Consider the following 17,859-nt stretch of genomic DNA (forward strand, 5'->3'; position numbering starts at 1 on the left):
TATGTGGTTAAATACTTATTCAACCTTGAATTAAAAACAAATCCAAAAGAATTTTAAAAAATAACACCCGCACATTTCTTCTTAAAACAGAACTGAAGGCAGCAAATACTCATCATTCCGCCAATGGTCCTGTCTCTCGTTGGCACCGGCATCTTCTTCTGTGTGCCAGTTTTTGGTCATCTTCGCTGGCCGCTGTTCCGTCAGATTAGGCGACCCGTCAAATTTAGTAACAAAGTGACTTTTCGTTACGACCATCTTGGTACACCCCACAGTCGGCCACCATAAGGATACAGTGAGAAGTCGACAAGTGGACATCTTTTTACACCCACCAGAGTCTTCCATTACACACTTATTTTTACTAGTAAACTGAGCTTATATAGTGAAATTCGATATTTAGAAATCCGTGTGATTGTTTTGATGCTGAATTTTAAAAGCAGTGGTGTTCTGTCAGATAAGCAAGCCTGTGACATCAGCAGGCTTGTCGCTGCTTTTAAAATTCAACATGAAAACACTCAGATTTGAAAAGACTATATTACACGGCATAAGCTCAGTTAACTGGAAAAAATAAGTGTGAAATGCAAGACTCCGGTGGGTGTAAAATGATGTCCGCTTGCCGCCTTCTCACTGTATCCTTACTGCAGCTGACTGCGGGGTGTACCAAGATGGCCATTGCCAAATCTGACGGGTCACCGGCATAGTATGACATCACTCCTGTGCATGCGCAGGAGGCTGTCATTCCGGCACACAGAGATCGGGCCTGCTGTTGTAAACTGAGCTGTGCAAGAAGGAAGGTAGGTGAATTTTATTGCAGAAGAGACATTGCTTTAAAAAAAACTTCCAGTGAATAACAGCAGTACTTTAGTTCTATTTTAAGCAAATCATAGCTGGTCTGAACCAGGAAAAACTGCTATCATGAATAAATAGGTATGCCTCAATTTCACTTTATGTATACTTCTTATACTTGTCCAGTCCAGGACCTCAAATGTGAATTTAGATTTTAGGAAAATAAGGTTTAAGTGTTAATTGATATTAGGCCATTATTTAAATTCTCCTTTTGTTATCAGGTGGATGCACATGGGCTCAGTTTTCCTTCTAGAAACAGACGTTCCAGCTGGTCAAATGTCTCCATGTCTTCTTTTGACAGGTTAGCTCCTTTCAGCCTAGAGAGAAAAGGACAACCCATATTATGAGCTGAGCTACAACATAAATGATAGAAAATACTAATCTAAAACTAAATATTTAGAATATTTCACCAAACGCTAACTTTTAGTACATTGCACAAACAAATGTAAAACAAATGTAAACATATGTAATGCTTTGCTTCTTTAGGTTCGGTTTGTCACACGACTTTCAGTGCAACTATGGAATCTGACTGATGTGACTATTTACACTCTGTGGCATTGAAGTAGTATCAAAGTTGGACCAAAGTAGTACAGAAACCTTTTCTAAAGTCAGACAGACTTGTGTAATATTGGTTAAGACAACATTCATAAGGAAACATTGAATTTCACATGTCACCTAAATCAGACATCCCAAGTCTCCCGCGAGGTGTGGGAGTCTCCCGCATTTCGGGGGCGGCTCCCGGACACCCGCAAGTGCTGCCTGATATCCTGGCTGTCGGGCTGATCCTGAATTGTCCCCTGGCTCACAGTCAGGGATGATCGGTCCAGCAGGAGGGACAGCTGTGAACACTGATCTCCCTGTATCGCTGACATCCGCTTCTCCTTCTCTCCCTCCCACTGCAGATGGTTATCACAGCTGTCCCTCCTGCTGCACCGAGCATTCCCGGCTGACCCCTGTATCCTCCTCTTCCTCCTCCTCCTCCAGCCCACTTCGTGTCCTTCTCCCCCATTCTTCTATACTCCCTCTGTGTCTATCACCCCCCCCTTCTTCTCCAGCTCCCTGTCCTCCTCCACCCCCCCCTCATCCCCCGCCGCCGGCTTCCCTCCTCTCCTCTCCCGCCAGCTGTGGGGATCTGTCAGGATTACTAGCAGAGGAAGGGACTGGTCATTTACTGGCCCCTGCCTTTTCTGAATTGGACACAGTGAGTGAGATCGCTCCTGTGACCTGTGAAAATTGAGCAGAGTAACCTGTGTGTTACTCTGCTCAGTTTTTGAATGGACAGGACCGCTGTCTTCTCTCCATTCATCTTCAATGCTGAGAAAGGGGCTGGGGAATCTAGGTCCTCAGCCACTTTCTCTGTCTTAAAGAGATGTCAGGGTCTGTTTAGACACCTGATATCTCACCAAAGCTGTCGAGCACTAAACTTAACCGCTTGCCAACCAGCCGCCGTCATTATACTGCGGCAGGTCGGCATGTTCCCACGCGCCGTCATAGCTATACGTCGGCCCTTTAAGCAGGGATAGCAGGTGCACGCGCGTGCTCACTGTACTGGGGGGGACCCAATGCATGATCGTGGGCATGAGAGCCAGAACAGGGACATGTGTGTAAACAAACAAATCCCTGTTCTGGGAGGAGAGGAGAGACAGGTCGTGTGTTCCTACTAGCTAGGAACAACTATCTGTCATCTCCTCTAGTCACTCCTATCCCCATACAGTTAGCACACACACACACGAGGGAACACAGTTAACTCCTTGATCGCCCCCTAGTGTTAACCCCTTCCCTGTCAGCAGAACCGTTTTTAAGGTTGGGCAAAAGGGGCAGCTGACATGGGCCCCATCATTGTAGTGGGGCCCAAAGCAGCTGCCTCATACTTGCCAACTATCCCAGTTTAAATTCCCTTATCCCTTGAAGTTTTAGTCCCGTGCTGTGTCCCGATATCTCAGTGTAAGCTTCTGCTGCTGCTGCCCAGCTCTGCCCTATTGCCATGTACAGATGACTCACCTGCAGACCCTGTGTTTACATGTAAATAACCTGCATTGATATGTAAATAGCGGTGGCATTAATATGTAAATAGTCATGGACCGCGACATTGATATTTAAATAGAGGCGGCATTCATATGTATATCATGTCTCCCTGAGGTCACATCCACCATCACTTCTGCTGAATGCTGCCCACTGGGAAGGTAAAGGAGCTGCCTACAATTGTGCTCATTAAGCCTAATATTATGTTCTGCAAAAGTAAGCAAATTAGAGGTGGAACCCTTCTTCAAAAGAACATGGTGCCACAGCACCCTGAATGTTGGTGCATGTGAATATTCAGGCAGGCAGTGAGGAGATGATGTGCTGTAACCTTTAGCAACCAATCAGTGAGCAGTAATGCTGTGCACTAACCTCTAGCATTCAATCAGTGAGCAGTATTGATGTACAGTAATCTCTAGCAACCAATCAACAAGCAGAAGTCATGTGCTGTAACCTCTAGAAAATAACAGTGAGCCATAATGTGTGCTGTAACCTCTAGCAGCTAGTCAGTGAGCGGTAATGATACACTGTAACCTCTGGCAACCAATCGCAATCGCTGCCTGATCCGATTCAGTAAACGCATTTTGAGTCTAGCTGCTATTTATTGTATGTCTCAAAGCATGCAAAGAGCGAAATTGCATGGAAGAGGGGGCCCAAGAAAATGTTTGCCCCGGGTCCAGTCAATATTAAAGATGGCTCTGCCTGCCAGTGACATTCACACAGTAATCAGTAAATTTTTATAGCACTGATCGCCGTATAAATGTCAATGGTCCCAAAAATGTGTCAAAAGTGTCAGATCTGTCCACCATAATGTCTCAGTCCCGATAAAAATCGCAGATCACTGCCATTACTAGTAAAAAAAAAAAAATGAAAATGCAATAAATCTTTCCCATAGTTTGTAGATGCTATAACTTTTGCACAAACCAATCAGTACACGCTTATTGCGATTTTTATTACCAAAAACATGTAGAATATATATCGGCCTAAGCTGAGGAAAAAAATTGCTTTTATAAAAAAAAAAAAAAAAAGGGATATTTATTATAGCAAAAAGTACAAAATATTGTGTTTTTTTTTTAAATTGTCGCTTTTTTTTTGTTTATATAGCAAAAAATAAAAACCGCAGAGATGATCAAATACCACCAAAAGAAAGCTCTATTGTGATAAAAAAGGACGTCAATTTTGTTTGGGTACAGCGTTTCACGACCGCACAATTGTCAGTTAAAGTGACGCAGTGCCATAACACAAAAAAATGGCCTGGTCATTAAGCAGGCAAATCTTCCAAGGCTGAAGTGGTTAATTTGCAAAGAAAGCTGTCTTTTTTTTATTTTGTACACTTTGGAAAGAATGCAAAAACATATTTCTTTAATTTGTCACAACATGCTGTGCCTTTGCCCTTTGTGGTTGAAAATTTTACTTTCAAAGGAGCTAATCGGAATCACCAGCCTGGACGCATGCTGCACATATCTTACTTGGCGCCCCAGGACCATAACTGTCCACTTTTCTTTATACACCTGAGTACATCACTCTTTGTGCTACACATCCTGAATTCTGCACTCTGCGCATTACATACTCCCTACCACTGCATTCTGTGTATTACATAGTAATGATTCTTGCATTCTGTACGATACATACTTCTGATGGCTGCATTATGTTTGTTACACACTCCTGGTCCTTGCACTCTGTGCATTATATACTTTTTACCCTTGTGTTCTGTGTACTATCTACTCCTAACCCACTCTGTGCATTATGCACTCCTGACCCCTGCATTCTTATGCCCTGTACACACGGTCAGACTTTGTTTGGACATTCCGACAACAAAATCCTAGGATTTTTTCCGACGGATGTTGGCTCAAACTTGTCTTGCATACACACGGTCACACAAAGTTGTCGGAAAATCCGATCGTTCTAAACGCGGTGACGTAAAACACGTACGTCGGGACTATAAACGGGGCAGTGGCCAATAGCTTTCATCTCTTTATTTATTCTGAGCATGCGTGGCACTTTGTCCGTCGGATTTGTGTACACACGATCGAAATTTCCGACAATGGATTTTGTTGTCGGAAAATTTTATATCCTGCTCTCAAACTTTGTGTGTCGGAAAATCCGATGGATAATGTGTGATGGAGCCTACACACGGTCAGAATTTCCGACAACAAGGTCCTATCACACATTTTCCGTCGGAAAATCCGACCGTGTGTACGGGGCATAAGCGTTATGCCCTGTACACACGACCGGTTTAGCCGTCGTAATAAACTCCGGCGGTTACTTCGACGGAGTTCTATTCAAGCGGTCTTGCCTACACACGGTCAACCCAAAGTCCGACCGTCCAGAACGCGGTGACGTACAACACTTACGACGGGACTAGAAAAAGGAAGTTCAATAGCCAGTAAAAACAAATAAAACTAATAAATAACTGCGCTACTACAAAAAATGGAGTAACAAACTTATAGCTGCCAGCATCAAACAGTGTGGTACACCGTGCAGTGAAGATATATACATGGTAAACAAATGCAGCGCTAAATACAATAAGTGACAGGATGGTGAACTCACATCCTATGTAAAAATGTGTATGGTGATTATTGCAGATGATGTTTATAAACCAAAATAAACATAGTAAGCAAACAGTCCCAGACGACTGAAAGAAATGTCCATGGTGATATAAAAATTCATTGACATATGCAGTGCAGTATTCTTAAAGTGAAAAAAGGACAAAGGACGTGTACAGATGATGCTTCCAATTCAGGAAAAAATCCTCATGCATTCGGAATCAGTATATGAGTGGTAGAAGTGGAGACTCTTACGGGAGGAGATGGACACAATCACTGTACGGTGGAGTGTCATGCGAGCTTTAAGGATCAAACGATCCCAGGGGTGCTTTGCTGAAAGGCACTGGTGGTAGGTTCCATCTAGGACAACCGTGGCTGTAAGGTGATGTACGGATCCACAGCGGATGGATGGATAACTTTCAAAGGAAGCAGGCTGCTAGGGAAGACGACTTCCGCCCCATGTAAGTTCAGTTCATGAGAAAAGAAAAAATCTCCACATAGGGCATGAATCCGATATAAAAGGGTTATTTTATTTTTAAAAAGTGCCAGAAAATTCTTAACAAGCACTGGATTGAATAGATAAAAAGTGATCACGAAATGACTGTAAAATTGCGTGGTGGCAAGACATCAAAAGCTTCAGCGACCCGACACGTTTCGAACGATGGTCCTTCAACTGTCGGCTACATGCCCCAGTTGAAGGACCATCGTCCGAAACATGTCGGGTCGCTGAAGCTTTTGATGTCTTGCCACCACGCGATTTTACAGTCATTTTGTGATCACTTTTTATCTATTCAATCCAGTGCTTGTTAAGAATTTTCTGGCACTTTTTTAAAATAAAATAACCCTTTTATATCGGATTCATGCCCTATGTGGAGATTTTTTCTTTTCTCATGAACTGAACTTACATGGGGCGGAAGTCGTCTTCCCTAGCAGCCTGCTTCCTTTGAAAGTTATCCATCCATCATCCGCTGTGGATCCGTACATCACCTTACAGCCACGGTTGTCCTAGATGGAACCTACCACCAGTGCCTTTCAGCAAAGCACCCCTGGGATCGTTTGATCCCTAAAACTCGCATGGCACTCCACCGTACGGTGATTGTGTCCATCTCCTCCAGTAAGAGTCTCCACTTCTGCCACTCATATACTGATTCCGAATGCATGAGGATTTTTTCCTGAATTGGAAGCATCATCTGCACTCGTCCTTTGTCCTTTTTTTCACTTTAAGAATACTGCACTGCATATGTCAATTAATTTTTATATCACCATGGACATTTCTTTCAGTCGTCTGGGACTGTTTGCTTACTATGTTTATTTTGGTTTATAAACATCACCTGCAATAATCACCATACACATTTTTACATAGGATGTGAGTTCACCATCCTGTCACTTATTGTATTTAGCGCTGCATTTGTTAACCATTTATATATCTTCAATAGCCAGTAGCCAACAGCTTCTGTCTCGTACTTGCTTTAGACCATGCGTCTTTTTTGGTCCGTCGGACCAGCATACAGACGATCATTTTTCCCGATCGGAATTGTGTCCGTCGGAAAGATTTAGAACACGTTCTATTTCTAGGTCCATCAGATTTTTTGAAAAAAAAAAAGTCTGATGAGGCATACACACGATTGGTATATACGATGAAAAGCTTCCATCTGACTTTTTCTGTCAGACAGTCCGCTCGTGTGTATGCGGCATTCCACCTACCTAACTCCTGCGATCTGGTCATTACATACTTCTAACCCCTGCACTATGTGAGTTACATACTCCTGACCCTTGCACTCTATGAATGATGTGCTCCTGACCCCTGCACTCTGTACATTACTTACTCCTGACCCCTGCATTCCGTGTGCTGTGCACCCCTGTACTCTGTCATTACATAGATCTAACTCCTGCAATTTGTGCCCTAAATTCTCCAGCCCCCTGCATTGTTTGTGCTGTACATCCTGAATTTTATACCCTGTGTGTTACATTTACTCATTCATTACATTGTGCGCTATACACTGTGTATTACATACTATCTACCTTGGCATTCGGTAGGTTACATACTCCTGCCCTCTGTGCATTGCATACGCCAAACCCCTGCACTTTGTGCAATACATACGGCTATCCCCTGCATTCTGTGCATCACGCTATTTTGACTCTTGCACTCTGAATTACATGCTCCCGACTCCCACATTCTGTGTGCTACATGCTCTTTATTTAGTGCACAGAGGGAAGTGGCTGGAGCACCTGCCAGAAGGGGACACCACTTACTGTAAGTAACATGGTACAATATTAAATTACAGCTTCGATATTGGCCACACTAAGGTGGCATCTGCATAAATCGTTTGAGACACGTGCATAAAGTAATCCCATTCTTTGATTTCTTCTTAAAAGCAATTGTGAGCTACAGTATAAAATACTTACCTAATCCAGTGCTGTTTGCACAAAATATGTTGTACGCTGCATGCTCCTGAACATTGCATTTCATACCCTATGTTGTATGTTACATAGTCCTGACTGCTGTAAGTTGTTGTATTCAATATCTCAACAGTTGCTGGTTGTAGTTGCCAGCAGTTTTAAATAAGTCTTCCCCTAAGGTAGGCTTAGACAAAGTCTTTGCTAAATATCTAATTCAGCTCTTTTTCTGCCCTCCAGCAAACTTTTGGTTTGGAGCAAACCACCTAAATTCACTGCAAAGGCATCCAAATCACGACATGTCGGCAACAAGGTGAGTGTAAAATCTTCTTTATTATTTCCAATGAGTAAAATATTCCATAGAGCAACCAACACTAATGTGTTTCAGTCAAAAAATGACCTTACTCATAGCTATGAGTAAGGTCGTCTTTTGACTGAAGCGTGTTAGCATGGGTTGCTCTATTGAATATCTTACTCTTTGGAAATAAAGAAGATTTTACACTAACCTTGTTGCCGACATGACATGATTTGGATGCCTATACACAAGCAGATGGAGACTGCTAGTCTGGCACAGTGATGTTTGTGTCTTAGAATCTACAGTGCCTTGAAAAAGTATTCATACCCCTTGAAATTTTCTACATTTTGTCATGTTGCAACCAAAAACGTGAATGTATTTTATTGGGATTTTATGTGATACACCATCACAAAGTGGCACATAATTGTGAAGTTGTAGGAAAATGATAAATGTTTTTTAATTATTTTTATAATAAAAAAATCTGAAAAGGGTGGCGTGCATTTGTATTCAGCCATTTGCAATTACAGCTGCAAATGTTTTTGAGGATGTCTCTACCAGCTTTGCACATCGAGAGAGTAACATTTTTGCCCATTCTTCTTTGCAAAATAGCTCAAGTCCTGTCAGATTGGATGGAGAGTCTCTGTGAACAGACATTTTCAAGTCTTGCCACAGATTCTCAATTGGATTTAGGGCTGGACTTTGATTGGGCCATTCTAACACATGAATATGCTTTGATCTAAACCAGTGGTTCTCAACCTGGGGGTCGGGACCCCCTCGGGGGTCGAATGATGATTTGCCAGGGGTCACCAAATCCTGGGCTGTCCCTGAATCCCGCACCACTCTCCCAGCCTTTTTGCGGCCGCCCAGCTGGGCTGTCCCTGGGGCCCGTAGCTGCTAGGCTGGGCTATTCCTGGAGTCCGCGGCCGTCCACTCACCCTCTTCACGACTGCCTTATTCAGTTCACGTTATGGCTGGGGGGCAGAGACTAGAGGTCAGCTGACTGGTGAGGAATGTGAAGTGGGAGGGGCTGGAGGAGACCCTATCTCCTGATTTCGTGATAGGTGTCACTGCTACGAGACACCACAAAGTCGGAGACACAGTGAGTAACACTACCTGTGATTATAGTTGCCATTAAAAGTCCCCACTACAGTTTTCAGATCAGCAGATGACCATGATCAAGAGCACCTGATCAGAACTCCCCGCCAGCACTGCCACTCATTCAATTCCGCCCACCAAGGAGTAAGAGAAGGAATAAAAATAGAGAATACATGAAAGGGAGAGGGAAAAAGAGGGGGAGGAACAAAGTAAAAGGGAGAGAAAGAATTGGAGAAAGAACAAGAAAGACGGCTAGAGAGAGGGATGGGGGGGGGGGGACAAGAAATTAGGATAGAGAGAAATACAAGGGAAAGAAAGGAGAACAAAGAGAGTAGTACATCCTAGAATGTACCCTAAGGGGTTTTAATACTATACAAGAGGAAGGGACTCAGGGAGCACTAAATGGGTTAGGGGCGCAAATTACTTGACTTGCCTTGGGTGCTGACAACCCACGCTACGAAAATAATTTTACTGTTGGGGGTCCCCACAACTTAGGAAATTTTTATCAAGGGGTCACGGGACTAGACAGGTTGAGAACCACTGATCTAAACCATTCTATTGTAGCTCTGGCTGTATGTTTGGGGTCGTTGTCCTACTGGAAGGTGAACCTCCACCCCAGTCTCAAGTCTTTTGCAGATTCTAACAGGTCTTAACCCCCCGCTATCGGCCGAAAAGGGGTTAAAGGTGTTAAATACGCCCGTAAAAGCCGCCGGAGCGGCGTTTTGCCGATGGTATCGCAGCGCTGCCCCATTAATTTTAATTGGGAGCAGCGGTGGAGGAGCGGTAAGTTCACCGCTTCAAAGAAGCTGCTAGCAGGACTTCTTTTGACTCCCTGCCAGCGCACTGCATCCAATGTGAAAGCCCTCTGGCTTTCACACTGGAGTGAATAGAGCCGCTTTTTTCAGGCGCTATGCAGGCGCTATCTTTAGCGCTGTAGCGCCTGAAAAACGCCCGCAATGTGAAAGGGGTCTTAGCCTGAGAGCTGTTTGATCAAGTTGTAGCACCTTATCCCTTTTTAAAATTCACTGTAATGCCCCGTACACACGGTCGTATTTTCCAACGGAAAATTTGTGATAGGACCTTGTTGTCGGAAATTCCGACCAAGTGTGTGCTCCATCACACATTTTCCATTGGAATTTCCGACACACAAAGTTTGAGAGCAGGCTATAAAATTTTCTGACAACAAAATCCTTTGTCAGAAATTCCGATCGTGTGTACACAAATCCGACGCACAAAGTGTCACGCATGCTCAGAATAAATTTAGATAAGAGACGAAAGCTATTGGCTACTGCCCCGTTTATAGTCCCGAGGTACGTGTTTTACGTCACCGCGTGTAGAACGATCGGATTTTCCGACAACTTTGTGTGACCGTGTGTATGCAAGACGAGTTCGAGCCAACATCCGTCGGAAAAAATCCATGGATTTTGTTGTCGGAATGTCCGATCAATGTCCGACCGTGTGTACGGGGCATAAATTTTCACTTTTGCAAACCAAATTGTTTATTCCGATGTAGTGCCCTCTATGTTAGGCCACTAGGTCAAACTTTATTTTTGGCTTCACTGTAGTGAGTGCAAAGTGCAGATATTTACTTGTATTCAGTTTTAGAAACTTAAAGCCTAACTTCAGGTTGACTTTAAGTAATTTGTTTGGGGCCACGTTGGCCCAAATGAACTATTTCTTTCACTAACAGATGTTTCTACTGGTAGCACTGTATAAACTGTACGTAGCATCAGCTACATACAGTATACAGCGCTATATTCTGGCAGCAGCACAGGGACTTCTGACCTGATCCAAGAACAAAGTCGAGTCGGGCTGAGCAGTGCTTAGCCATTCATAGAATCCTTGTATTTTAAAAATAAATACAAAGCATCCTCTGACTCAGGTGGAAAGGCGGGTGGATGATGTCACAAACTCCACCTCAGCCAATGAAAGGAAGCCTTGCATTCATTCATAAAATACAAGGCTTCCATTGAATTGTGCCCAGGCCAACTAAATTTTGGCCCAGGAATGGGACAGAAGTCCCCGTCCTGCTGTCGGAACACAGTGCTGTATACTGTATGTAGATCATGCTACATACAGTTTATGCAGTATTCCCATCTGGCACATCCAGTAGTAAAAGGGAATATTTTGTTTGGGACAAATTGGCCCAAACAATCTATTTAAACTCAAAGTAAACCTGAAGTTAGGCTTTAAGTTGACCATACGCTGTAAATTTTCTCTCATTAAGCCCCATATGCTGAAAGGGAGAAGTCTGTTGATTCCCACATCCATACTAAACAGCGTGAATGGCAGAATCTCCCTTGCCAGCTATTGTGTTGTGACAGCCAGCACCTGCGGCTAACAGAATACATAAACAGTGGCTGCATCTGGTTAGATGCAGCTGCTGTTTGGCCAACAACTTTCTGTCTGGCTTCTTTGAATTTAAGATAAAAAGATGTATAGTGGCAGAGTGCCCACAAGGCCACGCACAGCTTACATTTTAGCCACTTCATCAGGATTGAGTATGGCCAGCTTAACTGTAATAACCCAAGCTTTATCTTTCTACTACTTACACTTAAGGTATAACTAAAGGCAAAACTTTTTTTTATTAGTTTTGGACAAAGTGGAGAGGGATTAGAAAGCTTGTCAGTTTTTATTGCTGTCTGTTCCCCTGTTGGGGAGATTCACCCTCTCTATTTGTCCTATTTACCATTATCATTGAAAGTATGAGTAAAAGAAAATCCCATATTTTGGGTTGTCCCCAGAAAAGTAATCGAGGGAAAATCTTCTAATGGGGACACTAGTTCTGGTGAATGGAATTTGCAGAGATTTCCTCTCAGTTCCTGTTTGGCTATGGGACGGGAAGAGAAGGGAAATCCCTCCAATGGGACACAGATGGCAAAAAAAAAAATCTGACAGGGGTCTATCCAAAATGAAAAAAAAAGGTTTTGCCTATAGGTCTACTTATGTACATAACATATGATATTATCTGAAATTGAGCAGCTTGGTATTTACCAGATTTCAGTGATAGTGTTGTTATATTTCAAAGCTTCAGCAAATGCAGACACGCCATTTTTACTGAAATTGTTGTTGGAAATCCTATAAAAAATAATAATATAAAATAAATTATTAAAAAATAAATAAAAGTCCTGGAGGTCAGAATCTGTATAAATTTTGTTTTAATTAGCCAAATGAGATTATTATTGATAACCAACAGTAATATGAAGACAATTAAAATAGAGGTCAGGACACCATGATGTCTAATGCTGCGTACACACGGTCGGACTTTCCGGCATACTTAGTCCGGCGGACCAGAGTGTGCCGGACAATCCGCCCGTGTGTAGGCGCCGGCGGACTTTTCCGGCGGACTTTTTCCCAAAAGCCCGCCGGACCTAGATTTGAAGAAAGTTTTAAATCTTTCCGCCGGACTCAGTTTCGGGCGGAAAGTCCGCTCGTGTGTGTGCTGGTCCGACGGAAAGCCCGCTCGTGTGTATGCTGGTCCGACGGACCAGATACGACACGAGGGCAGGGTATTGCATCTCGCGCTCGCTGCAATAGGAAAAACACATTTTCCTATTGCGGCGAGCGCGGGGCATACCAGGCCCTTAGGTCTGGTATGGATTATAAAGGGAACCCCCTACGCCGAAAAAATGGCGTGGGGTCCCCCCTAGAATCCATACCAGACCCCGATCCGAGCACGCAGCCTGGCCGGTCAGGAAAGGGGGTGGGGACGAGCGAGCGCCCCCCCCCCCTCCTGAACCGTACCAGGCCGCATGCCCTCAACATGGGGGGTGGGTGCTTTGGGGGAGGGGGGCGCCCTGCGGGGCCCCCCACCCCAAAGCACCTTGTCCCCATGTTGATGAGGACAAGGGCCTCTTCCCGACAACCCTGGCCGTTGGTTGTCGGGGTCTGCGGGCGGGGGCTTATTGGAATCTGGGAGCCCCTTTAATAAGGGGGCCCCCAGATCCCGGCCCCCCACCCTATGTGAATGAGTATGGGGTACATGGTACCCCTACCCATTCACCTAGGGAAAAAGTGTAAGTAATAAAACACACTACACAGGTTTTTAAAATAGTTTATTAAACAGCTCCGGGGGGGGATCTTCCTCCGGCTTCGGGGGTCCCTCCGCTTCATCTTCTCCCGGCGTCCAGTTGGTTCTTCTCCCGGTGTTCCAGTTCTTCGGCCGGCTCCTCTGCTGTCTTCAGGTAGCTCTCTTGCCAGCAGAGGTCCGGACTCCTGGGCTCCTGGGCTCCTGGGCTTCTGGGCTTCTGGGCTTCTTCTCTTCTCTTCTCTTCTCCAGATGTTGACACGACGCTCTCTCCGGCTGGACTGCTCTCCGAGGGCTGCGTTGTGACTTATATAGGCGGAGACCCCGCCCCCTTTTGATGTCACAGTCCCTGGGCATGCTGGGACTGTGACGTTTTAGGGGGCGTGGTCACTGGGTGATGTTGACCACGCCCCCTAAAACGTCACAGTCCCAGCATGCCCAGGGACTGTGACATCAAAAGGGGGCGGGGTCTCCGCCTATATAAGTCACAACGCAGCCCTCGGAGAGCAGTCCAGCCGGAGAGAGCATCGTGTCAACATCTGGAGAAGAGAAGAGAAGAGAAGAGAAGAGAAGAAGCCCAGAAGCCCAGAAGCCCAGGAGCCCAGGAGCCCAGGAGTCCGGACCTCTGCTGGCAAGAGAGCTACCTGAAGACAGCAGAGGAGCCGGCCGAAGAACTGGAACACCGGGAGAAGAACCAACCGGACGCCGGGAGAAGATGAAGCGGAGGGACCCCCGAAGCCGGAGGAAGATCCCCCCCGGAGCTGTTTAATAAACTATTTTAAAAACCTGTGTAGTGTGTTTTATTACTTACACTTTTTCCCTAGGTGAATGGGTAGGGGTACCATGTACCCCATACTCATTCACATAGGGTGGGGGGCCGGGATCTGGGGGCCCCCTTATTAAAGGGGCTCCCAGATTCCGATAAGCCCCCGCCCGCAGACCCCGACAACCAACGGCCAGGGTTGTCGGGAAGAGGCCCTTGTCCTCATCAACATGGGGACAAGGTGGTTTGGGGTGGGGGGCCCCGCAGGGCGCCCCCCTCCCCCAAAGCACCCACCCCCCATGTTGAGGGCATGCGGCCTGGTACGGTTCAGGAGGGGGGGGGGGGCGCTCGCTCGTCCACACCCCCTTTCCTGACCGGCCAGGCTGCGTGCTCGGATCGGGGTCTGGTATGGATTTTAGGGGGGACCCCACGCCGTTTTTTCGGCGTAGGGGGTTCCCTTTATAATCCATACCAGACCTAAGGGCCTGGTATGCCCCGCGACGGGGCTCGCAAGGTGTCAATCTCGCCGATAAAAGCGGCAAGATTGACTTCCTTTTCTAGTCCCGTCACACCTGAGTCACGTTCAAAATGAACGGACTTGTCCGTGTGTGGGCAAGTCCGTTCATTCTGAAAGTACGCCGTAACTCCGGCGAAAGTCCGTCGGAAAGACGGGCGGACTTAGCCCGCCGGAAAGTCCGGTCGTGTGTGGGCAAGTCCGTCCGTTTTAAAGTCCGGCGCACCTGGCGGACAAAGTCCGTCGGAAAGTGTGTCGGACCAAGTAGGATAGAAAGTCCGACCGTGTGTACGCGGCATAAGGGTCCTTTTACACGAGTTCTGTACAGGCCAACCTGTCAGTTTTTAAGGCGGACCTGATCAGAAGGTACATGCATTCCTTTGGACAGGCTTGAGCCTGTTTACACCTGCCTACCTCCAGGTCCGAACTAATCTACTAAAAAAACAAAAAAACGGAAATGGATCCATCCTCTTCTGTTTAGGCAGATGGGAGGGTAGTCAGCTGTAAACAATCCACTTACTCACGGCTGCCCACAGAGAAGAACGGCACTGTCCATGTCCACGCTGCAGAAAAAACTGAGCGGACACAGATATATCATCCGCCGCTCTGCTCCAATCAGCAGGGGATCTGTGAGCCGACTCCCTGCTGATTGGAATGGAATCCACTCCATGTGAAAGGGGCCTAACACAGAAAACATTAGAAGTCTCATTCTGTCCAGGTCATGATGTGCTAAATATTACGCTGAAAATAATAAAATGCCTCTTTTTTAAAAAAATATTGTAAAAGGATCAAACAGCGAAATACAGACTTAGAAATCTAGAGATATGAAAGAAAAATGAATGCTACTTTAGCTGGCCATACAAGGTAAGATTTTTTTTGAACGTTCGTAGAAAAATCATTTGTCAGAACATTCTTTCTTGCCATCATTTCAGTAATTTCATAGTTAATCAAGTAGCACATTTATTTTAACAAGAAAGGGGCATAAGTGTTTTCAGCCCCAAAGAAAAATCTTAAAGATGAATTCTAGGTATGATCTTTAGTTATAGTGATCTTATAGTTTAGCTGCAGTCACCTGGGGTCACTTGTTCGGCGTTGCCACCATTCTCAGGATGTCTTGCATCTTTTCAATGAATACAAGGTGTTCCCTGATTGGATGTAGTGGAGATCATGATGTCACCGCGCCGCCTCTCCACCTCATGCAATCAGAGAATGCCTTGTATTTATTAAGAAAAATTACAAAATGTTCTGTGATTGTTAAAAAAGGACCTGGAAGATTTTGTCATCCACAGCGGTGCGCATGCTTACATTGGTTAAAGCTGGACCAATAGAATTATGCAAAAAAGATCACACCTGGACTTCAACTTTAAAATAAAATTGGGCTTTAAACTGTACATGCAGAGCCTCTGCCCTGTATGCAGCTGTTGCGGAATACAGAGGAGTGAAAACGGATAGGAAAATGGGCAAGCCATATTGTCAAGCCAGAAGCATTTTGTCATGATAACATTACCAAGTGCCCATTGACAGGCACCCTAAATAATCCTGAGTGACATATGAAAGTATGTTTTACATGATATTCGTTATGTACACAAGATACAGACTTATAAATTCAATCGATGTTGTAATTAATATATAATATCATTTTATACACACTTTAAAATTTTCATGGCACAGTTTTCCTTTAGACTGGCTGCTATTGAGATGGCGTCGCTATCTTCAAGTTTGTTATCATCAAGCCTGCAGAAGACAGTAAACAATGGTCATAACATGGCTTCTCAACTTTTACCACACACCCATCAGCAATTAGTTTCTATACTTACCTCACTGAATGCCATACGTATTATAATTACGGTAGTATCATAAAAATAGGCTTCAATTTAGATCAGCAAACCAGGACATCATTATCATGTAACCATGGGATGCAGCAGCAAAGATGGAGCTTCCATTTTCCCATCAATGCGAGACAAATGTAAAAACGTCATATATATATATATATATATATATATATATATATATATATATATATATATATATATATATATGCATGTTAACATTGCTAAACTCATTTAAAGTGGTAGTTTTTTTTAAGTAAATAAATATATAATAATAATACGGCTTACCTGTAGGTACAGTGAACATCTCCTAAACTTGCACTGTTTAGGAGATATTCATTCTGGATACCATGCTGGACCTTCAGAGGCCCGTGCTGTGGCCAAAGGCTCCCACGCACATGCCCTGGCCACTCATCTACCCGGAGGTCGCAAACCCGGAAGGAAGACTGGGAGAAGATGGCAGCCCTGTTATCAGTGACAGCGTACCACTGGAGGGCTTCGTTTTAAGGTAAGTCTCTTATAATGTGCTAGTATGCGATGCATACTAGCATATTATGACATTGCCTTGCAGGGGATTTTTTTTTAAGCTGCAGTTTACTATCGCTTTAAGCTGAACTCCAGGAAAAAGAAATACAGTACATTTAAGGGAACCGTTTTTTCTGCCAAAGGAAGTGTATTTCTTCCCATGCATTCCTGAAATTTACACAGCTTTGTCATAAAACTCAGCCAGGTGGATGACATCACTTACAGTTAAGGAATACAGTAGTGCCCTCTCTCCACCCTAAGCCTGCTGATTGGATGGTGAAAGAGCAGCAGCAGAATGATGTAGTTCACGTTGCTCCCTTAAGCCACAAACTTTTGGCCCTTGACATTGTGTTTCTTGACAAAGTTTTGTATTTTTAAGCAGAGAAAACCAGCTCTGGAAAAGCCTAGACATTTTGGTTAAATGAGTTCATATACCATGATGGCACAAGCCTATGGCAGTAGGGTTAGAGGGGGCCACACCAAGCCTCAAAATGCAGCAAAAGGCTTTTCCCCACGTAGTTTCAGCCACAAACTGCTTTCTCTTAATCAGTAGAATTCCAATCATCTCATGCAAGGTTATTGCTAAAATTCTGAAAGTCAAGTTAGAACCAGTATAACAAGAAAATACTTTCTGTAAGGGCTAGTTTACACTTGCTTCAAAACATGGCTTCAGACACGCTTTGTTAAAACTCTCTGAACGTCAGTCAAAGCTCCTGTCACTAAATAAAATGGTTAGCTTACAGTCCTGTTTACACCTGCTTTTGCTTGGTGCTTCGATGAGGCTTCAGTGGGGCTTTGGTAGAGCTTCGATGAGGCTTTGGTGGGGCTTCAAGCGAGCTTTGCCATAGGCTTCTATGGAGGTTTTGAATATGCTTTGAAGCACCACTGAAGCTAAATGGGGTATAATTTTTGAAGCAAAGCCAAAGCAAAGCAAAAACAGGTGTAAACAGGACTGTAAGCTAACCATTTAATATAGGGACAGGAGCTATGACTGGCATTCAGAATG

At 44.6% G+C, this 17,859-nt stretch overlaps 1 protein-coding gene across 4 annotated transcripts in view; it reads right to left on the reverse strand.

Annotated features, from left to right (window-relative positions):
- Positions 1-349: 349 nt before the first annotated feature.
- NOD2 (nucleotide binding oligomerization domain containing 2) overlaps positions 350-17,859 on the reverse strand; it is a 235,854-nt gene continuing 218,344 nt past the window's right edge. For all 4 annotated transcript variants that reach the window (XM_073604985.1, XM_073604984.1, XM_073604982.1 and 1 more), the window contains 3 exons: positions 16,150-16,233; positions 12,190-12,273; positions 350-1,160 (listed from right to left, as the gene is read on the reverse strand). In XM_073604985.1, coding sequence (XP_073461086.1) covers positions 1,061-1,160; positions 12,190-12,273; positions 16,150-16,233 — 268 coding nt within the window. In that variant the 3' untranslated portion in view covers positions 350-1,060. The remainder of the gene's footprint in view (positions 1,161-12,189; positions 12,274-16,149; positions 16,234-17,859) is intronic.

This window comes from Aquarana catesbeiana, linkage group LG11 (assembly GCF_042186555.1).
Source record: "Aquarana catesbeiana isolate 2022-GZ linkage group LG11, ASM4218655v1, whole genome shotgun sequence".
In the NCBI taxonomy this organism is placed as follows: domain Eukaryota; kingdom Metazoa; phylum Chordata; class Amphibia; order Anura; family Ranidae; genus Aquarana; species Aquarana catesbeiana.